The following is a 22,787-nucleotide window of genomic DNA, read 5'->3' on the forward strand; positions in this document are numbered from 1 at the left end:
GGAGAGGGCTACCTTAATTTCATGGGCAATGAGGTATGCATATTGCAAATTACATCGTCCAATTGAATTACATCTGCATTTCTTAAATTTATGGCTTGATTCTTTTGATCTGTCTTTTTTGCTTTGCTTATAAACAAGGATGAGAATGCTCCCCTCAAGGCCACAGACAAAATTTTGATTTTCTGCAGCTACTGAAGTGAACCATCTATCTAGACAAATGTTCTTTCTGCTCTCTCAAACTCTTCTATTATCAGTCTAATTTTTATTAACCTACTCTGTCCCATCTGAAGATTGAGATTGGGTATTACTTACAAACACTGTCTCATTTTATTTTACATTCTTAATCCCCCTCAGAAACTTAATAAAACAAACTATCTGTTGCTCGATTGTACCTTCACACATGATACAAACTCAGTTTTTCAGGTTCACTCACAAAAAATTAAGCAGTACTGTGCTTTTATACTTTTATACTTTTATTTTGGTTCAATGCCTGACCAATTGCACTCACATGCCTGACCAATTAGTTTCCTTTTATATTACAACTGATAACAAAGTAGTTTAGCTAATTTATACTGGAAAAAAAATTGTAGTACACCAGCTTGAATAAGTAACTTCATATCAAATTCGTCCATTGAATATCCTTTATTTATAACAACTACATACAGACATCTTCTATGGCAAATTGGCAGCCAAAGCTATAAATAAAATTTCAGCACTAAAATCTCTAAAGGCTAAAATATCAAAATCAAAACTTGGTGACCAAAGACACAATGGCTAGAACAAATAGCACCAAGTAAAAGGGGACTTTAATATTGCTTCCATCAGATGATCCACCCTCTGTTGATGGGACAGTTTTTGATCCTGCGCCTGCAATTGATCAAATTGTTACAATTTACAATAAAATATTCTTACATCACCATAATTTATTTAATTATTGGACATTGATTAATTAAAATTTCTTGTGCTCAACTTAGGACAAAGTTTACATGATAATTTTAATTTTTATATCTGTTTTTCTATACCTGAGGGGAAGTTTGAAGCAGAAGGTGTCATTGAGCCTTGAGGTGATTCAGCTGATGAATCAGATGGAGAGCCCACTGGAGCAGTTGAAGGAGTTGTTTGTCCATTCCCAGCTGCATCCATAGCACAAGAACAAATTATACTAATTAGCTTTTTTATTCATGATAATTCTTTTCTTTTCAACTTGTGATTTAAAAAAGCTTAACAACTAAACTTGTAGCATGTTTGGATCAGTTTCTCTATTCTCAGAATCAATTCTGACAGAAAAAACGCTACCTATAGAAGCTTCTCTCCGCAATTGGTTTTGACTTTTGAATTTAGAACTAGAAGAATTTCCACACATGCTTAGATTCTCTTACCTTTGCACTGGCTAACAGGTGGAGTTTGCACTTTACAAGGGCCAGGGAGAGACAGAGCAAGAGTTTGATTCATGGTGATTCCAAAAGAGGAACCTCCACCATTAAGGAGGGAGCAGAGGCACTGCGGTGAAGATTGAACAACACTTGAGAGCTGCGAGCAACATGAAGGTGATGGGGATGATGAACTTCCCGTTATGTAATTGAGGCAAGGGCTCAAGCTAGTGAGTGCACTTGTGCAACCTGATTGTGCTGCATTTTGAGTCCACATTGTGGCCACCATGACCATAACTAGACACAGAGCAAATCCTCTATATGTCATTAGTTCTAATGTTGAAGCTTTTTCACTGATTAGAATTCTCAAGATTAGAGTTCTAATGTGGATAAATTTGTTTGCTGATGATACTAATCGATGTCTGATTGAGAATGAAATTAAGGAACAGAAGGATAGGTTATATAAAAAAAATGTTCGGAAAAAGGACAAGAAAGTGTAGGTTGCCTACCCTCTCTTCATACCTTTCACATCATAATCATAACCAGAGTTCCATGGAAAACATGACATATTTACCATTTTAGGGTCATAGGAAATATGTGTTTAGCATGAAATCATTGACAAGTTAATTTGTTGTTTTCTTTCTTCTTTTTCAATGAAATTTCAGTATGTTTTCATCCAAGATATCAAGGAGAAGCCATGAACATTTTCTTTGTTTTTATAGAGTTTTGCATCATACAATTGAGCAGGGAAATGGATAATATTGTGTCATGTATGGTGGTCATTTCTTGACACTGTATAGAGTTTTAAACACATCCTATGTTACTTTTTTTCTTGGTAGTTTCTTATTTTAGGTAATTGATGATTCAACCATTGGTTGTGAAGATGTTCACCGGTTAGTTGTTCATCCAGTTCCCTTTATTCCCTACTTCTATGTTCAGTCATTCCCAGTGAATCTCATGTTTGTGTTCTGGGAAAGACAACTTGAGAATCAGGGTTTGAGAAAATTTGTCCAGTGAATGAACCTCTGAGTCCATTTTCCCTGCATATTGTCCTCATTTGTTTATCTGTTGAGTTGTAATCTGTGTATTGATCAATCTTCCTTTGTTTCACAAGGTCAAAAGATTGAAGCAATTTTTGGGAAAACAATGATTTCATAATTCAGGTCTTAGCACGTTGATATATAATGAAGAAATATATTAAGTTAAGTGGAATTCATGTGAACAACTTAGAAGGTTTGGGCTTATTAATGGAATGAGAATAGATTAATTAAGCTCGACATTACATACTTGTCTTAAAGTTCTTTTGATTTCACTGTTATTCATCATGCAAGCACCTGAATTTCAACTTACATACTTGCCTTTTGTCTTGCTAATAATCTCATTTAGGTAGATGATCCTTATAGGATTGCAAATTGGAACTAGAAAAAGCGGCAAGCCAACTTCAACATCTATTCTAGAGTATTTATATAAATACTCAATTTTTCCATTATTGACTTATTTAATGCAATTTTATTTTTTACATATACTTTGCTCTCACCTCTCCTTCTCACATAGTTTGGATTTCAGATTGTGAAATGTTTGTTGATTAAATTTTCACATAGTTCATCCTTTTGTATTCACTTGCGGCAATTCCACATAATCCGCATTGTATTGCATACTAAGTGACTACATATTAGGTGTATTTTTAGTCTAATCTTTTTTGAAAGGCTTTAATCCAATCTCATCATTGACTATGTCGACACTCTGTACCGTGACGCATGAAAATGATATATGAATGATTATCATTAGTATTCTAATGAAAGTCATCATGCTCAGGGAGATATCTAAAGATTCTTAATTTCGCCGTTGGTAACGCTAAGTATTAAATGGATTGTTTATTTACGAACACATACGCAGTCAATTGCTATACGGTTCGATTAGATCTTAACCTAAAAAAATTATGTATAAAGACCCCGTGCATAGCACGGGTCACAATCCTAGTACAATTAAGTAGGTGAAAATAAAATTAAGCATGTGTAGTGTAAATAAAACAAAACCGTAAAGCAATTTGATGGTTTCAAATTAGAATTTTAAAAAATTGGGGTTGCCTAAATAACTCATGAGAAAATTTGGGTTAAATAACTCATTCTCTAATCACATTGAAGATAAGTGAGTTAGAATTTTTATATTTTATTTATAAAAAAATTATTGGTTCATTGAGTTGTCTGTTATTTAATAACCAACATGCGTCATTTAGACGGCCCTTAAAAATTATAATATGTTTAAATTTCAAAAGTTTATTTATTTATTGGTATCTAGTACTTTTACCCGTGCGATGCACGGGGATATTCATTTTTGTTTTGTGTATTTTTTCTAAATCTGTATTATCTTTTAAGATATTTTGTGGATTAAAAGAATTAAATTTATTTTAGATATATGAAATCATAAATTTGTATGTTTTTTTTTACTGAATGTTTGTTTTTATTTTTTTTGTTTTCGTAAATGCTCAATTGATGATATTTTGTATATTTATTGAATAGTTGATTATTGAAGTAACATGTATATATACTAAGAATAGCCATTGGATTTTTTTTATTGAAGTGGATTTTAAATTACATCTTTCAGATTTTAAATTTCCTAATCTCTGTATAACTCCTAAATATATTACTCCATAATTTTACTTTTAAATTTGTTAATTAAATAAATAAACCAATATTAAGTTTTAAATTTTTATCGGCCAAATTTCCCTTGTAACTCATATGTTCCCCTAGCGCTTGAGCTATCATTCAGTGACTATATAACTCTTAAATAATATTAGCTCATAATATGTAAACACATTTTATATATTTAACTTTAAAACTTTTTTTTCGAACTCATATTTAACTTTATACTTAATTAATAGATTGATAACTTTATACACATTGGCGGTCCTCACAACAAATTCGCAATAACCCGCTAAAGAATTTTTAAACTAATTCATTAAGGGTCAGTTACTCAAATAAGAAGTTGGGTTTTGAATATTTAAATTCACTTTCAACATATATCCATTTTCCCTAATTATTTTTTTATTTATCATAATTCATAAGAAAACAAATCCATTATTGTTGCCGCATAACTTTTGACATATCCATTCTACTAACCACTCACCTCAAATCATAATCATCAAACAAATTATATTCCTACCATAAAAAATCATTTTATACTCATAAACTACTATAAATCATAGAAGTAGTGAACTTTTATTATTGATGAGTTTAGTCATATACTTTAACATAAGAAATCACAATCTTCCTAAGTTTAGTCTGATATCATGAATGGAAATAAGAGAAAATAGTTACAGCTTGAGGAGAAAGTATTGTCACCAGCATTCTATGTCATATGCATCATAAAGTGTTGAGGCTAGGTATCTCTACAGCATTGTTTATCACCTTGACGATTGTTAAGAAATGCTCCCCACTTTGGAAAGTGTAATTCAAAATCACTTTTACAGGCCAACTACTTGAGTTTTAAGTAGGGGGGTTAAAGCTGGACCTATTCTAGAGGATTTCTTAAAAAGCACAGTTCAACCTTCAGGTTGCTGCTTCACTGCCTCCAGCTGATACATCTCTCTAAATTTACTCCATTGAAAGTAGCAAGGCAACTCCAAACCCAGATAGTGCTTCTGAAAGGTGACGTTGGTCTTAATTGTGATGTTCCTCCTAAGTCCTAAAGTTGTTCAACAACCTGTGATTCCCATAAAGTATTGAAGAATATAATGAAAATGAACTGAAACAGCTATCTACTGATTAAAACAAACAAAACCTTAAACACACCAAAATGCAGATTTCCGACTCCCACTGAGGCCCCTCGACAGTTTTCTCACATGAGCGTCCAACAGAAGGATGAAGACAACTTAGATTTCACATGCTTATACAGTATCAGGAAGAATCAAAGAAGAATAGAGAGTGGGTTTAGAAAATTCAAATCTGATGCAAGAAGCCATATAACACGCGCAGATATGATGGTGACCTCCAATCCCGCCCCCAAAACCTGACTGAAAAAACAATTCAAAGAATCACTGATCTGAGTTCTCATCCTCTGTTTATCAACATTCACCTTGAGTTAAATCCACAATAAAAGATGAACAAATAGAGAGTTGTAGTCTCTCAAGATTCAACTTGAGACACTTTACTTTGTAACTTACTCTTAAAGACACTTTAAGCAAGATTAAAAGTTGGAAATATTTAGCAAATGAAATCCATAACCGAATCTGGTTATAGCTTCTTCAGTTTTCTAAATTAACGATCCTGCATAAAGACATGACACGAAATGGTACATGACATGAGATATCATTTGATACTAAATCATATTTCTCTACTTGCCGCTCTCTTATTCTATTTAGTGAGATTGTTAGAAACACAATACATGATTTATAACTTCAAATAAGTGAGAGAAGTATCTCATCTTTGGGAATGACTAACCCCACTTTAAACCACTATCCATGTCATTTTTGCCTACATTCAATTTCCCTCTCTGCTTAAGTCCCCAGGAACCAAGCGTGCAGAGAAGATGAACCTGCACTCTGATAGTAAAATGCTAAAAAACAATTGACCTCCCATGCCACAGCAAGACTGCAGCGAAGATCACCAAAATCCACTTAGTCAATCAGAAAATCAAAATAAACTTAAAAATCGAAATTATGAACAAAATCATTTACCTTCCCCTAAACAATTCTGCAATAGTTTGAAAATAAAAATCTAAAGCAGAATTATTTATCATCTCAAAGCCCAAAATCGCAACCATGATGGTAAAGAAAAATGACAGTGAATTGTGAAAGTCAAAAGATCAAAATTGAAATTGTAATAAGGAAGAAGAAGCAACGATTGTGGTGCACTGGTGCTTGGTTTGGAAGTAGGAACTAAGATTGAAGTGAGAGAATCTTTTTTACTTTGGCTGATAAGGTTACTGCATCTCCTTGCTTCCATGGATAGCGAGGACGACAATATCTGAAAACCAAACAGACTTTAGACTTGAGATGGTATCCATTAGCAAAGCCAATCCGATTCATGCGATAAATATCGCATTTGAATCTTTCAATGAGAAGAATAAGCGTAGTAAGCATTCTTATTTCTGACATAAGGGCTAATGGACTTCACCAGGAGTCATAAAAGAAACTCAGGAAAGGGATTTTCAATATCATAAAAGGAAATACCACAGATGATGGAAGTATAGGAAAACTAACCTTTCCCTTTCTAATCTTTGCAAAATCTGTCAATGAGAAGAATAAGAGCAGTAAACATTAATTTATGGCATAAGGGCCAATGAACTTCACCAAGAGTCATAAACGAAACTTAGGAAAGGAATTTTCAAATAGCACAACGTCGGGGAAAACACAGGAGAGACTGGTCAATTGACTTGTGCCGCACCGGCGATTCAACGATCCGTTCGCTCTTTGCAGCATCAACAGAGGCGAAATCGCAGGTGAGAGATTAATGGTGGAGAACTCACAACGGTTGTCCAAACTTACTCGCAAGAGTGTCTTTAGGTGAATTGAATGAAGGAACCAAGAGTCTGGCAAACAAATCATCATGTAGTGGATGTGTTAGCATTAGCATTAGCATTAGCATTAGCATCATCTTCATCAACATCTCTTGTTTCACTAAACATGTAATGACTTAGAATTTTTCTTTTTTTGATAAGCATGTAATGACTAAGAATATTCCATCAAGTAATGACTTAGACATCCAAAAACAGATTGTAAACCCCGATATTATATTCCAAAAGCATATATCAAGGATAGTAGTTATGCCTGTTAAGGAACATAATGGCAGCGTATGGAAATTGTAAAGAGTTACCACAGGTGAAACTAAACAGAAAAAATACATATTTTAAGCCTTCATCATTCTCACCCAAAGAAGGGAAATAGAGGCCACAACTGAAAGACAGCACAACCAAGAGATGTTATCGGCGATACCGAATGAAAAAGTGGCGCCTTTAGGAACGAAAATGGCAAGGAAAACCAAAAATCACAATGCCGGGATAAGGAAAACGAAAAAAGAGCTACAACTGTGAAACGAAACCAAAAATACATATTCTAAACCTTCTTCATACTCACCGAAGAAGGGATTTCGCGGGCGGGCATAAACGAATGGCAGGTATGCACAACATCAGAATGAAACAGAGGTAATGCGGCTTCTGAAGAATTGGTAGAATGGAGACGAAAGCCCGGATTACAGACACGGAGCGAATCCTAATCACTGCCAAGCGGACATGGAGATTGTGGAAGCCCTAAATTCCCTTGTCAATCCTGAATGCAGCAGAGCCTTAATGCCAAATTCTTTGAGGAGGCTAATTGGTTTTTTATAGCTTTCAATTTCGAAACCCAAATGTGTTTCAGATGGAATGGAATGGAATGGGAAGAGTGAAACTGATGATTTTTTTTTCTTCTCGAGAAGTGTGAATAAACATTAACTCGATACTGAGCTAAAATATCACTCATGTGAATCCCACTAAATCGGAAATGCGACTCTTCATGTTTTCAATGGACTCTAGTCACTCTACTAATAAAAAAATGAGAGTCTTGTTACCATTTTGTTCCACCTATATTTTCTCTTTACCTAAAGGTTTAAGGGCCTCTTCTTCTCTCTCTCGCCTCTGCAACTTCCAACTGCACCTTCCATAGCTCCATTGCACCTGTGAATTTCACCGAGCACAATGAATCGACGCGCGAACGTTTCACTCTTCAACTCATTCTTCAGAATCGGACACTCTGTTCGCCAATCTCCAATACCCACTTCACTGATTCCCTTCACATCATCGACTCACATCATCCCCGCTTCAAATTTCCACTCTATATCCAAATTCGCGATTATGCACAATCTGAGAAGTTTCTGTGGTGGGTCGAGCGAGGTTGATCAGAACAAAGAGGTGGACACCATCAACCTCAAGTTTGTAGAAGCGAGGGAAGAGATAGATATGGCCTTGGAGTCCAAAGAGACTGTGTATTTCAATGAAGAAGCTGAGTGTGCTCGTGCTGCTGTCAATGAGGTTGTGGGCATGTTTGAACGATTGTTGGCGAGGTTGCCGGAGAAGGATAGAGCAGCTTTGCAGAGATCAATGGGTTTGAAGATTGAACAGTTGAAAGCTGAGCTTCAACAATTGGATGAGTAAGAGTAAGACACTTTTCTTTATTTGATGGTTGTTGCTTATGCTAGTCAATGAGTTTAGCTCAGGGATTCTTAGGGTATTTAATTTTGGTGTAATTTTAAATAAATAGATTGAAAGCCATCTTTGATGATTATGTGTTTGGATAATAGTTGAATTCAAGTGCTTTCTTTTCAATCCATAAGAAGAATTTCCTTGTTTGTCTGAGTGCGTTAACATCTGTTTGCACCGGTACTAATGCGTATCCAAACATAGATTTGTGAGGACTGACTACTATAGTTTTTATTTTTTTGCTGATCATTTAAAGGGTTGTTGTCATTCTTTTGGCATGCTAAGTTCAGCATTGACAACTTGTTGCATTGGTTTGATATGGCCTTCAATGAATGAGATTTTCTAACTGTGTTTTTCTGGTAGTGATTAAACTGGTGAAGAAACTAGTTAATTAAGATGTTTAGAAGACAATAGGAATGGTTCACTTTTGTTTACATCTCTCTCAGAGTCAGTTGAGTAATCAACATAGAGCATATGAATACTTAACATAATGTCCTATCTAAATGTTGATTTCAGAACAATTTTCAGAGAGCTGTAGTTGTTTACTCACTATATAGTAAATAGGCAAACATTTTTCTCGCTTCAAGTCTAAGGTCTTCAAATGTGGCATGCAGCTGGTCAGTTAGTTTCTACTTAAATGATGTAATGTGATGATTGGCATACTAAAATTATCAAAGCATTGGGAGTGAACAAGGGGTGTTATATGCAGAAGTTACGTAGTCTGCTACTACACTGATCAACATAACTCGTTAGCATTTCTCTGCTACATTAGTAAGCTTTAGGTACACAGTGTTACAACTTACAATAAAGAAAGAAAAGTGTGATTGAGATGATTGATTCTGAAGAAAGAGAAGTTGGGCCAAAAGATAGACTTTGATGACCAAAGGAATCCCTGGATCTTACATCAGTTGAGTTGGCAGGATGCTACTTGAACTGACTTAGTATGGATAGAAGGTCATTGCTAACATTTTGTATGGCTTAATTTTATGTGTTTGAGGTTGATGATATGAAGAAAGCAAACTGTTCTATAAATCAGAAAATAATTATCAACAGTGAGCAATATTGCTCATGACAAGATTTTGTGTTGTATACTGCTTGAATTTTATGTTGAACTGCTGTGTGGTATTTGAATTCAACACTAGTCCCTCTAAGTTTTTAATCATAAATTACCCTAAACTAAATGTGTAGCCTCCTATACCATTTTTTTTTCCTTTTACTTCTCAAGTATTTCAATTTTCTCTCTTTCATCTTCTTTAAGTATGCCATATGAAGTATATGCATCTTGTAATGACCATTCATAATTGATTCCTAATATGTACACAAATATTGCAAACTCCCTTCAAAACTGACTTGATATATAGGATATTGGTCTCTTTTTGAGATGTCGAACCTTGTCATTACTCATTAGATGACACATCATGGAATGTTAAACTGAGAACACAATTTAACCCACAAACATTCAAGTATTGTTCAACAGTCATAGCCATAATCCTTCTAAAGTGACTTGTGACTTGTTTAAAACTTAGAATCTTCTTGTGGAACTTCTACTTGTTAGTAAAATGAATAGTGCAATTCTCGGAGAAGATCACATGTTAAGACAGACTTCTTCCACCTTTTTTCCCAGAATCTGTTTCAAAATATCATGTACTAAGGTAGTTTGTGAGGGCAATTAATCTTAGTTGTACTACACCCATAAACTTGGTGAAAGCTTTATGCTCCATACGCCGAATAGGAATCTCCATTGCTAGAGACATATTCAGTATATCCTATCAGATTTGGGGGACTAATGGAGAAAAACCAACATGTTCTTACAGATTTATCGTTGAGGATGACCCTAATTTATGCTTCCTATTCTCATATTTATCCAGATTATCCTCGTAGCTTGTTGAATGATAGTTTGCATGACATTTATAACTTTTATTGTACTTGATTAAGCAGCCACACTAGTTACATCTAGCTTTTTTTGCTATGCTAGACTCTCTTGTGAAGTGATGACAAGCCTCAGATCAATTTCTATGGCTTTCACAGTGAGACAATTAACGCATAACAATGTTAGAGGCAACAATCGATGACTAGAGAGATCAAATGCTATGTTGTCTCAAAGACTAGAATGTCATCTTTATCACCCATTGTGTGTTGCTATTTCACATTTGATGTTGAGAAAACTAGTTAATTTCGATATAGTTGGTCTGCGCTATGACGCACGATTTTGAAATATATTGTATGACTCCGTCCAGTGGTGGACACACTTTAATATGAGGGGGTTCACCCAAACAATTCAGGCCCCATATATTTTATAATATTTGAGTCATTAGATGAAAAGTTCCTAAGAAAACCATTTCAAAAGTCATATAAGCAAAGATAGGAAGATTCCACAAACATAACATCATGGTGAAACTAAACTCTCATGGTAAATATGCATATCAGGCCTAAACCATCCCCTGAGTTTAGGATAATTATATGTGCCCTTGTTTGCGTTATACAGAACTAATTGGGGATCTAAACATTTTGCTAGAACATCACCATTTCCTGAAATGCACAAAGGGTGGAAAAAAAGCCTAAAATTACAAATCCTGTTATGAGGAATCAACATCAATTTAGTCCAAGACTCCTGCTTTTCCATCAACCACAGAACCCAGTGACTTTCGTCAAAGTAATGAAAACAAAGACAATTACTCAAGACGTCCAGCACATGCTTGTTGCCACCATCATGTTTAGGAGGTAGCAACACTTCGCTATAAGTCTCTTTCTCCATATGAAAGGAAACAATCGCCCAATTACCATAACTACCTGTTCTCTTATTCAACCAGTTCATAGTACCTCCCACGAATTTACCTTCTTTATCCCCACTTTCAGAAAATATGGGATTTTGAATCGTTGTCCAAGAATTAGTTCCAAAGGTATGAACTTTGGTCATATTAAGAGCCCTGATAGCTATTAGCACCTTGTACTTGTCCTTAACTTGATCATAACCAAAGCCAAAATGAGTTATATCCTGTCTCGACCAAAATGAGTGAGGCGATTTCTTGGATGTCAATCTGGTAGAAGGGTTGCATAATCTGAAATCTCCATCATAATCATACAAACATAGCAGCCCATTGAATGAACCTATAATTTGGCAATTGGGCTCCACCCTGAAGCTAAGGGTTTCAGCACGGGTTGATGGGTTTTTAAACAATGACAGCACCGAACATGTTACCATTTCTTCCTGTTCAAAGTTGGGGAAAGAGTTGGTCAAAGAGACCAACCGTTGGTGGATCATGCTTGAATCGGAGATTGAGTTGTGAAGGTGGTCCTTCACGAATTGAGAACTAGAGATTAGAGTTTTCCATAATTTACACACGCACCTGAATTTTAGAATAGATCTCACCGGAAGCCTAAGGAGGATCTCGACAATCAATTCCTCCGGTAAGATCAGCGACAACAACAGCCGTGAAGGCGGTTGCTTCATAGTTGTGGCTTCGAGCATCTCTTTAGATAATCTTTTTTTTTTTAATTCTATTGAAAGGAAACTTCAACATACAGAATTCCTGTAAAAAAAAAACAGAATTCCTGTAACAATAGAACTGGAAAGTTTTCAACCAAATTAAAACTTTGATTTCTCTTTAATTCTTGTTACTATCCTTTGAAGATATTATCTCGATTTTTTATTTTGAAAGATATTATCTCGAAATTTGATCTCCATTAATCTGATAAAATATTTATTATGTATATTTTATTGATAATACTTGATTCTAAACTACAATATTTATAAACATAACAAAGATATAAAAATAAACTAAATCTATCTTAAATATCATATCTATTTAAATAGATATTAATCTAAAATAAAGAAACAAATATTAATTCTATGTCAGATAAGACTAATTTCAAACTCAATCTTAACATATATTCAACAAGTTTTTTTTTGAAATCATATATTCAACAAGTTAAATCAATGAAAATTTTGGATTTAAAATAAAAATAATAAAAATAAAAATTTAGTTAAAAAGGACAAATTTAACATAAAAATGGAGATAATTCATTAGAATATGCGTAAACTTTTTATCATAAAGTAAAAAAAAATATAATAAAATATATTACATGATAAAGAATAAAAAATTATTGTCATACAAATATTAATTGTCATGATTTCTTTACAACTTAATGTCTTAACACATAAAACTGAAAAGTTTTCGACAAAATACAAACTTTAAACTTTTGTATTCTTGTTACAATACTCAAAAAGATATTATTATCTCGATAATATCCTTTGACAATTGACATCCTTAAATTTCAAAATATGAATCTCATAAACCTTTCCTTTTTTAAAATTATTTAAATAAATTTTGACTGTTTGAAATAAATATAACCATAATTTTTTAAATTTAGAATGCCATAAAAAAATTATAATGAAAAAAATCAAATAAACATAACAGTTATTTAAAATTTTGATTTAATTATTTAACTAACATCGATTCATGAGAGTTAAGAATAGAATGAAATGGTGATGGGCAAGAAGTGTTCGACTATCGCAGTGTCGAGTATGCGGGATTGTCGCAGTATCGCGTATGTTTGTGAGGAAATCCGGCGGGATATGGATGAGCATCTAGGATCCTCCTCTGATTGGTTTCGTCTCCCTTAAGGTTGACGAAGCTTACAACTTATCTTTCAACCGTATGGGAATGGGGGGGTCTTGTTCGTGAATCTACAAGGACTTGGTTGGGAGGTTTTTATGCCGAAGCGGCTGGGGATTCTTTGCTTGCGGAGATGCAGCTTTGGCAATGGGATTGAGGTTCATTTGGCGTAAAAATTGGAGGAAAATTATATGTGGAACGAATTGTCTGGAGCTGGTGCATGCGGTTGGGAAGCGAGGAGTTGATTTTCACCAGTATGGTAGCTTATTAATGGACATCCACCTTCTCCTTGCAAGGAATTGGGAGATCACAATTGGCTATGTTCCTCGAGAAGGAAATCCTCCGGCGGACTTTCTAGCAGGAATTGGTGGGAGGCTTCAATGTACTGTTGTTGATTTAGTTTCTCCTCCTAAGATGTGATGCCTCTTCTTCAGAAGGATTTGGTAGCTTTGTAGTCTGTTGTTAGTTTTCCTATTTACCAAAAAAAGGATAGGGAAAAACAATTGGTCCAAGAACAAAAACAAGGGGGTTAACAATGTGTGTGATGGGCTCCGGAAGGTCTCAATAATGGATTGAAAGAAAATTATGCATGTACCATCAGGTTAAGTAGTTTTTAGGATAAAATGATTGTGAGTCTATGCTAGACGCGAGATCAAGAACATGTTTGATTACAGTTTTAGTTTTCAATTTTCAAAAACAATTTTTAAAAAACAGTTTTCAGAAGAAGAAAATTGTTTGAATGACATGCTTTCTTAGAAAACTGATATATGAAAACTAAAAACAGAAATGAAAACATATTTTAGTTGTTATGGTTTTTTTGTTTTAAAAGCTGAAAATGAGAACTGTTTTCAAAAATTGTTTTTGAAAAAAGGTTGTATCAAACATGTTTCAGTTTTTAAAAACTACAAATAAACGGGTCCCAAATATTTTTATAAGGAAGAACAACTCTCACCTTCAAACTAGCTTTTTTGTAGTAGATTTAGGTCTAGTCCAAATTTTAAGAATGTGATGAACATTTTTGTCCCAAAAGCTTTAAGCACTATTAAGAATTTGAGTAAATGACACAAAGTATACTTTTAACACGCATTCTCACGTAATAAATTTATTGAGTTTGAAGAGAAAGACAATGCACATGTTCATCTAACATGTGTTTATTAGAATAATGAGGGCAACAAGATCAAATTTTAGATCACTTGGCTTTAGCGGCAATGACTAATTTCACAACTATTTCATTAATCAAAATTCAAAATGAGATTGTTCTTGTAAAAAACCAATTATTCTAAAAACATATGTTATTGGGTAAGATCACATGAATGATCTCTAATAATTCTCAAAAACATACATTTATTAAAACTTTCAAGTTAGAAGGATTGAATTCTTTCCTAAGGAAATGATTGTGAAAGAAACAAAAGATATTAATTAAAAACAGAGTACTTTGGTTTTTTTCAATTGAATAAAAATTGCTACCCCATCCTTTAAAGAGTTGGATAGTTGGAGGTGATGAACAATTGAAAATAATTTGAGAGTCAGGCAGCTAAGTGAACATGACAATTCAACTCTTTGTCAAACCTTGTTTGAAAAATCTAGTGTCTGCTAAAAAATATAAGTTGTAAGCTTCGTCAACCTTAAGGGAGACGAAACCAATCAGAGGAGGATCCTAGATGCTCATCCATATCCAGCCGGATTTCCTCACAAACATACGCGATACTGCGACAATTGTTGGTGAGACCAATCGTTGGCGGATCATGCTTGTATCAAAGATTGAGTTGTGAAGGTGGGTCCTTCACGAATTGAGAACTAGAGATTAGATTTTTTCATAATTTACACACGCACCTGAATTTTAGAATATATCTCACCGGAAGCCTAAGGAGGATCTTGATCATCAGTTCCTTTGGTAAGATCAGCGACAACAACCGCTGTGAAGGTGGTTGCTTCATAGTTGTGGCTTCGAGCATCTCTTTATATAGTCCTACCCGTGTTTTTTTTTAATCCTATTAAATGAAACTTCAACATAATTCATGTAACAATAGAACTTGAAAGAGTTAAAAAGAAACAAAATCTATCTCTAATTTTTTTTTGGAATATAACATTAGCATATAATCTAGTGCATACCACCTTGGTCTTAAAGTTCAAGAGGATTATTAACTACATGAACAAAAGCTAAAAGTCAAGGCTACCAACTAACAAAAATTAGGGATCGTTTGATGATGAGCTTGGCTCTGAGATCATCAATGAATAAAAGATTATCCTCAGCAATGAAGGAATTCCATGGAATCCCAAACAAGTTTGTATGGCCAACAATCCTCCTGTCATGAAATGTATAATTGCCTTTGTACTTACTAACAAACTCCATTGTTGGCCTAGACCTTGCAGCAAATTCATAGTCCACAGATAATCTTGCCCAATTATTTTTCTGCATTCCCAAAGATAGATTAAAGCAATGGAAAGATCCCTGTTGGTCCATGTGGCATTCTGCTGATAGAAAAAACTCTTGTCCACCCAAATGGAATGCCTGAGAATATACTGTTCCATATGGAAATAAAGTGGCACATTCCTCCCGCTTCATATTCAAGTACACCACACACTCCTCCTGTGTGGGAAGTTGAAAGCTTACCACCTTGACAGGGCGATGCTTATATGCCCTCCCCACAAAACGACGATGAGAATGTGCTGCCAGTGATTGTTGGCGTTGGAAATCTGGAGTCTCCGCCTTGAAAATTAGTGCTTCAAGTACAAGCTTAAATGCACCCTCATGTTTAAAGGCAAAGTCACGACAGACCTTCTTAAGATTTGGACATGTCATGTATGGGAAGCGAATTAGAGGCGCAAGCCGACTACACATAACTGTTCGCCTTTCTTTCTCAGTGTTGTAATGTTGTCTAGCCCACCTTAATACAAAGTCAGCTAAAGCATCTTCTGAATCAACCAGGAGATCATCACTAGCAAGGCCATAACCTCTTCCTTGAACTTGGTTATATCCTTGTATCGGCCAACAAGATACTGCTTTGCAGCAATAGCTAGTGGTTCGATTGCATCAGCCATTAAGGCGGTATGAGGGAGTTCCAGATAAAATAATGCAGAGTAAGGTGTCATGGGTGAATTTTGCAACCTCTCGCTACATTGTTTAATACGTGAAAAGACTTTAGAATCATCAGCAGTTAGAAGTTCATCCATAACCAAGGGTTCAGTTTCAGTGCACATATAATTCAATAGCTCATTGAGAACAGCTTCTTCAGATTCATTAACACGGATGGTGACATGTTTCTGGCCATTTGAGAAAAGCTTAGAGAAGGAAGGGCTTTTAATAGCCAGGATAGAAGAACTGATATGCAGTGTTTCAACTCTAACAACTGAGCAATCTATATACATGGTGCAGTTTTAATCATAGTTGTTTGCAGCGAATCCTTGAACCGTCTCTTCATCTTGATTTTGATTAGAGTTCAAAACTTGATCTTCAACGACGGAGGTGACGCCATGTTTACACGGATTTTTGGTAAACAAATATCCTCTTAATTCGACTAAAGGAAGTTTAGATTTCAGGGTCCTTTTGAGAAAACGCTTTGCCAAAGTGTTGTGTGTGAATGAATTTGTTTTCGATAACAACGAGCAACTCAGGTGAAACTAGATTTTATTGAACACGATTCAATTACAAAACAGTCAAATAAGCTAAAACATGAAAACTACATGAACTGCAGATTTCGACAAACAAACTACACAAAAGAACTGGAAATCAACAAGCTGAAATGCAGGGAAACTAAAGTGTCGGTTCTGCAACATACTCCTCCATCATCACGTTTTGCTCCTTGAGTCTCATTGATGCGGACATTAGAGCTTTTTGGTGAATTTTCCAGAGTTTGAGTTGGGAACCCCTTTCTTCTGCTGCTGCTTCCTCTATTTATAGTGTTCTTTCTTCCCACGTTCTTGGCGGTTTTTCTTGAATGCATGATGGCTTCGTGGGCTTTGAATTTTGGCGCCATACCCCACGTTTAGCCGGTGGTCTTCGCGCACGTGACTCTATTGCCACGTGGATGGTTCTGAGTCGTGGGCAACCGTCGCTATTCGTGGCATCGTGGGTGTATGCACGTGCTTGTAGTTGCTTGTTACTCGGTAACTTCCTCTTCCATTCAGATGATCGAGATTTCTTCATCTACTGAGTTTGTCGAGATATAGCTCTTACTAACTTGACTTTGAGGGACACCGTGTGCTGAGTTGCCGGTTTCGCCATAACCCTTTCTGTCGAGAACCCACCTTTGCACCATGGTGTCGAGAGTCGTAGTACTCGTAATTTTGGCTTAACAGTTGCCCCCCAAGAATGTTGGTTGTCGACTGCTTTAGCTTGAAGACACCAAGCATTTTTGATCGTAGCCGTTCGATTCCAACGATTCAAATACTTTGTGCTCTCGACCATTCGATCTTCAAGTCCAATCAGCAGCCATAACGTCTGATGACTTCTCCACTAGCTGACAGTTATAGCCTTTTTAGGGCCATGATTTCACCTATGCCAAAAAGCTGAGAGGTGACATGAGTTAACTAATAAAATAATCGTTTGGACCCCAAATTTTATAAATTACTGCTCAATGCGGCCTGGGTTCCGTTTGTCCCTCTGTTTATAAATACCCTCTTGGTATTCCTTGCTCAGGCTTTACTCTTTTCTCAAACCTTCAACTCCTTCCTCCAGCGCTCTCACTTCATCTTCTTCCGTTTTCTCTGGAATATTTACCGTTTTCTTCAATGGCTTCCAATCCTGAGCTGACCATTCCGTTGGCCACTGAGCTTAAGCTGGATGAATCCAAGCGCGTGGCAATCCCGGAACCCCCCCAATGAAGCAGAGAAGAGAGCTATCTGGAAATCCCAGGTACTCATTCCTTTCTCTGTTAATGGTACTTTACGCGCCATTTTGGGTCCTTTGAAAGTAGTGAAGCATGATAGGCCCAATAGTCTACCTAAAGAACATGAATCATTTCACCCTAGCGTTAGGGGGGAAGAGCTTATTTTGGCATTTCAACCTTCTTACCGTATGCCATTTCTTTCTGACCCAAAACGAGCCTTTCGTTCAGCTCCTCCTAACCCCTCTGCTAACGACAAAGCTTACCTGAAATGGTTAGATAGGGTTGAGGAAGATAAGAGGCAACACTGGAAGGATGTCGGGATTCTCGACTTAATTCAGCTGTCGAGATCTCCAATCTCGTATAACCCTGCTATGTTGTTGAGTGCACTTTATTTCTGGGAGAGGTCCACTAATTGCCTTCATGTTCCCTTTGGCATGATCACCCCCACCCTCTTGGATGTTGCTGCTATCACCGGATTATGGCCCATTGGTGATGATTATCACTCCGCACCTGCCACTGTTAAACCCATCTCGATTCCTACTGACAATATTTCTTTTAGTCGATTCATTAAGGACCATTATGTCGAGAGTGGTGAGGTGTCTGATGCTGAACATGTCGCTTTCTTGCTGTATTGGCTGTCTGCTTATGTTTTTTGCACCAAGTCTTTGCGTATTCCTGCCAAGCTTTTGCCCTTAGCCAATCTACTTCACGAGGGTCGACAACTCGCTATGGCTAGGCTTGTCCTTGGCAACCTCTATCAAATGCTGAATGAAGCTGTCGAGGATATCCGGAATACCAAGACCGTCTCTTTGAATGCCGCTGGACCTCTTTGGCTGTTTCAACTTTGGTTGAATGCAGTCTTCGAATCTCTTCTGCCGGCACAAGATAATCCTCCAACTGTTTCTAACACCCGGATTGATGCCCACAGGCTCGAGACCCTGACCCCGGCTTATGATGCGTCGAGTTTTGAAGCTGATTTCAGAAAGTACTTTACCATGTTTCTCGAGCTGAAGCATTATCGTTCCAGTTTTTCTCCTTACAGCAAGGCTGTTCGTGGCCCTTTCTGGCTGAGGAACTCTTACCCTAATGCTTCTGATTCTGCATTGCCCAAAGAACACCACATCGCGCTCTGGAGGACCCTCTTATCTCCTTGGGTTTTAACTGTGGGCTTTGCTAGCAGTGACTACACTCTATGTGGCTACAACCCTCAATTGGTTTCTCGACAGTTTGGGCTTAGCCAAGTTCTACCCAACACTCTATTTGACAAGAGTCTAGTCCTGTACCCCGGAGCTATTAAGAGGGCTTCTGCTTTCGACACGACTGTTTAGTTTTATAACAAGAAACTCCTCAACCTAAGCCCCTTCACTTACGCTCCTTCATATTATGCTACTAATGCTTTCAAAGCCTGGTGGTCTAAGTATTGGGCTCAAATTTCGAAGCCCCTCGTAGATTGTCTGCAATGCATGACAGATGCTTTTCTTTTGCAGAAGCAGGATCCGAAGAAGACCAAAGGTACGCACCTGGCAGAAATTCGATCTTTTCAAGAGTTCTTTGGTGTGGTATATTACCCAACTCTTCGCCTTCGAGATACGGTTGCGAAAGCAGCTCAAGTATTAAGGCAAAAATGGGAATTTAGAGCCAAGAAATCCAAGTTAGTTGTTCCTCCTGGTGAGGAGGGTCTATCTTTTGTTATTCGAAAAACTGGTTTTAGGTTCCCATCTTTGCCTACGAGTAGGTTTGCATTGGCCTTTCCACCGGTCTTGCCTAAATGGGTTGACCATGTAAACATAAATGTGTTGGCCAATCAAGCTCTACCTCCTCGAAAGCGAGTGACTTGGACTAAGTACCACCTATGGAACTTTCCGTATCATGTGCCCGTCGAAATCTTCAACCACATATCGCTGAACATGCGTATTGGTCAAGGTAATACTTCGACTTGGCCTAGGTTTTCCTGTTTTACTTCTTAATTTCTCTTTTGCTTGCAGCTGAAGTCATTACCCGACCAGCTCCTCAAGTGATTTCCCCAATGGCTCATTCTTCCAAGGACAAGCCAGTCGTGATCGAGGATGATGATGATGATGATGAGGATGATGATGTCAGTCTTGCTGACAAGCTCAAGGTATTTTCCTCATGCTTTTCCCTTCTTCTTTTCAATTTCTTTGGACTATGAATTAACGTATTCTTCGACAGAGTCGAAAAAGGAAACCTAAGCCTGTTGCTTCGGCTAGTCAGAAGAGGGCCAAGGGGGCTGGTGTTTCCACCACCAGTGGGGCTTCTAAGTTGGCATCTGATGCTCAACCAGAAGTCGAGGACAAAGAAGGTGGTGGCGACGCCGCCATTCAGGTATGTTTTCCATTCTCGAGGGTACTTTGTGACATTTTAACCTGTGGTTTCCTGATCTGAGTCATTTGTTGTTTGTTCTGTTTCTTTTAGGCTGATGTCCATGAGCATTCCACTTCCAATCCTCCATCCCGTGAGAATTCTCCAGCTCCCAACCCTGCAAAATCCAAAGCTGAAGGTGTCGAGAAACCTCCCAAGGCCGCATCCTCGGCTAAAAAGACCTCAACATCTGGGGGAAGGAGGAAGGTCATGAGCAAATCTGGTCATAAGTCTCCCCGCCGTTCCAGAAGCTCCACCAACTCGAGCCCTTCTAAGGAATCTGCTTGCCAGGTATCTTTATATTTTTCATGTTTTGTTGGCTCCTCTAATATGCATTTTACTTTATTGAAAAGGGCATTAAAGAGGTTTTCCTTGTAGGAAACTCAAGGTGCAACCTCTCCCATTCGCGAAGCAGAACCTCTTCCAGGCAAGGATGATAACCCTATGCCTCCTCCAAAATCGACTGCCACTGTGCAACCTTCGCCTCGAGCCAAGGGTGGCTCTTCATCTCATGTGTCTAGTGAAAAGCTCGACACTTTATTTGAGGAGGACCCGCTGGCAGCTATGGATGGCTTTCTCGATGGCACCTTGGAATGGGATTCTCCACCCCATCAAGCTGATGCCACTGCCGAGACTGCTCAATCTAGTGGGGTGGCCAATTTTCAGCAAATCGAGGAGAGTATGGGTCGGCTGAAAGCTATTGTTTTCGCCAGTGGGTTTCTCGACCAGATCCAAGTTGATCCTCAAGCGAGCCATGCTGCTAAGGAATTGCTCGTCTTCCTTCTTGGCCAAAAACTTGATTCTCATCAGTCTGCTGCTTTGGCCAACCTTCAATCCTTCTTAGTGGATGCTTCAGCCACTTTTCATCAAGTCAAGGACGTTGGTCAAGCTGTCAGGCTTAAGGAAGCAAAAGTCTCTTCTGGTAAAGCTCAAGTTGCAGCAATGAAAGAGGACTTCAAGAAATTCACTGCTAGGAAGGTTTTAATTGCAGATGAAATCTCTGAAGTCGACACTAAACTTGAGGAGCTGCGTCGAGAGGTTACCAAGTTGGAGAAAAAGCGAGCTGATTTGGTCGAGGAAGGCTCAGTTGGATGTGCTTACTAAGGACTCCAAGGCTCTGATCATCTCGACAAAAGATGTTATCAAGGAGTTGGAGGTTGACCAGGCCGTGAAGAAGGATCTCGATGCCAAGATTTCCACCTTTGCTGATCGTTTGAACTCTTTTAAATTCCTGCTTTAGGACTCTCTCTTATCAATTTGTAATGATGGCACTATTTTAACCATGGCTTTCGATGCCAATTTGCATGTAATATTTCGACAATGGCTTTGGCACGTAGGCCATATAATTTGACGTTTAATTTGCCATGTCTTTTCAGTTTCCATTGTGCATTTATTCTGACGGCTATTCGCTTATTGTTGCACCGTTCAAACTCCCTTGCATCCCCTTACGTGGTCATTACTTGGTTTCTGGGAAATAAGCCAATTTATTGCCATCTTATACCACGTTTTCTTGATTCAATGAAAGTCTTTGTTCATTAAAGGCCAAAGCCATTTACGATGGTAGTGGTAATTTATGTGGCCTGTAACCATAAGATGAAGAGTTGGCAACTGATTGCCACTAATTAATGCACTCCTTTGTTGTTGTACTATAAATAGAGCATTCTTGGTTACTTCTCTTCAGTAACTTCTTCAAACTCTCCCTTGCCTCTTTTCCAGAATTCCTTTCCTGCTCTTACACACCTTTTCAACCATGGCTAGCCGTCGTGTTCTTAACCAGGTCCGGAGCTTGGCCTTTGACGAAGACCTGTTTTGGGAATTACATCCCTCTCTTTCTCTGGCTGAAGAGCTTACCAGGCTCATTAACCAGCTTTTGCAGAGGAATATTATTGCCTCTGTAAAAACCCCTCTCCTGGAGTTTCTGGGCCTCCTGCATGAAGCTGTACCCCTATATGAAGAACACCGGGAGCTTACTGCTCGAGTGTTCTTTGCTGAACACCAAATTGAGGAGAAGATGGAAGAATTTGAAGAGTTGAAGGCTGCTCTGAACCAAGCGGACCCTGAGGGGAGTGTGGGAGCTCTGAAGGCCTTGGTGGACAAGCTTTCTTCCTCTGCCCGTGAGGAGCTGGATCTTCGACAGGAGAAATCGAGACTGGAATCCCAACAAGAGGATGTCTTGAGGCGCATGGAGCCTCTTAGGGCCAAATACGATAGTTATAGGGCCAATCCCCCTTTTTAAAGTTTCTTTGCCATAGTTGTAATGCTCTATTCTAATTAATAAAACATTCGAGTTTGGCAATTTACTTTATTTATTTTCTTATTCTTGCTTCCTTATTCGATGTTTATTTCATGCAACGTTGGCTTATACGTTTTTAAGTATTTGCCATTTACCGTTATTTGTCGATTTCGACCTCCTAATTCTT

The 22,787-nt window shown here is 37.4% G+C and overlaps 3 protein-coding genes, 1 long non-coding RNA gene and 1 pseudogene across 5 annotated transcripts; 1 reads left to right on the plus strand and 4 right to left on the minus strand.

Annotated features, from left to right (window-relative positions):
• Positions 1–534: 534 nt before the first annotated feature.
• LOC130716788 (non-specific lipid transfer protein GPI-anchored 5-like) lies at positions 535–1,843 on the minus strand. The gene is made up of 3 exons (XM_057566796.1): positions 1,380–1,843; positions 1,023–1,133; positions 535–867 (listed from the first exon to the last, which is right to left on the minus strand). The coding sequence occupies exons 1-3, from the start codon at positions 1,696–1,698 to the stop codon at positions 746–748; spliced, it is 552 nt and encodes a 183-aa protein (XP_057422779.1). The 5' UTR covers positions 1,699–1,843; the 3' UTR covers positions 535–745.
• A 2,743-nt stretch (positions 1,844–4,586) lies between these two features.
• LOC130716789 (uncharacterized) lies at positions 4,587–7,817 on the minus strand. 2 transcript variants are annotated; one of them, XR_009012155.1, is made up of 4 exons: positions 7,444–7,817; positions 6,571–6,899; positions 5,162–6,334; positions 4,587–5,072 (listed from the first exon to the last, which is right to left on the minus strand). It is a non-coding gene; the product is annotated as an uncharacterized LOC130716789 (long non-coding RNA). The 2 variants fall into 2 exon arrangements; XR_009012154.1 differs by having other exon boundaries at positions 4,587–6,334.
• A 97-nt stretch (positions 7,818–7,914) lies between these two features.
• Positions 7,915–8,692, plus strand: LOC130716793 (embryogenesis-like protein). Its single transcript, XM_057566797.1, has one exon. The coding sequence runs from the start codon at positions 8,043–8,045 to the stop codon at positions 8,496–8,498; it is 456 nt and encodes a 151-aa protein (XP_057422780.1). The 5' UTR covers positions 7,915–8,042; the 3' UTR covers positions 8,499–8,692.
• Positions 8,693–10,929: 2,237 nt separating this feature from the next.
• Positions 10,930–11,745, minus strand: LOC130719914 (F-box/kelch-repeat protein At3g23880-like). Its single transcript, XM_057570508.1, has one exon. The coding sequence runs from the start codon at positions 11,743–11,745 to the stop codon at positions 10,930–10,932; it is 816 nt and encodes a 271-aa protein (XP_057426491.1).
• A 3,587-nt stretch (positions 11,746–15,332) lies between these two features.
• LOC130719915 (BTB/POZ domain-containing protein POB1-like) lies at positions 15,333–16,528 on the minus strand (annotated as a pseudogene).
• Between the last annotated feature and the right edge of the window lie 6,259 nt (positions 16,529–22,787).

Source organism: Lotus japonicus, chromosome 5 (assembly GCF_012489685.1).
Source record: "Lotus japonicus ecotype B-129 chromosome 5, LjGifu_v1.2".
In the NCBI taxonomy this organism is placed as follows: Eukaryota; Viridiplantae; Streptophyta; class Magnoliopsida; order Fabales; family Fabaceae; genus Lotus; species Lotus japonicus.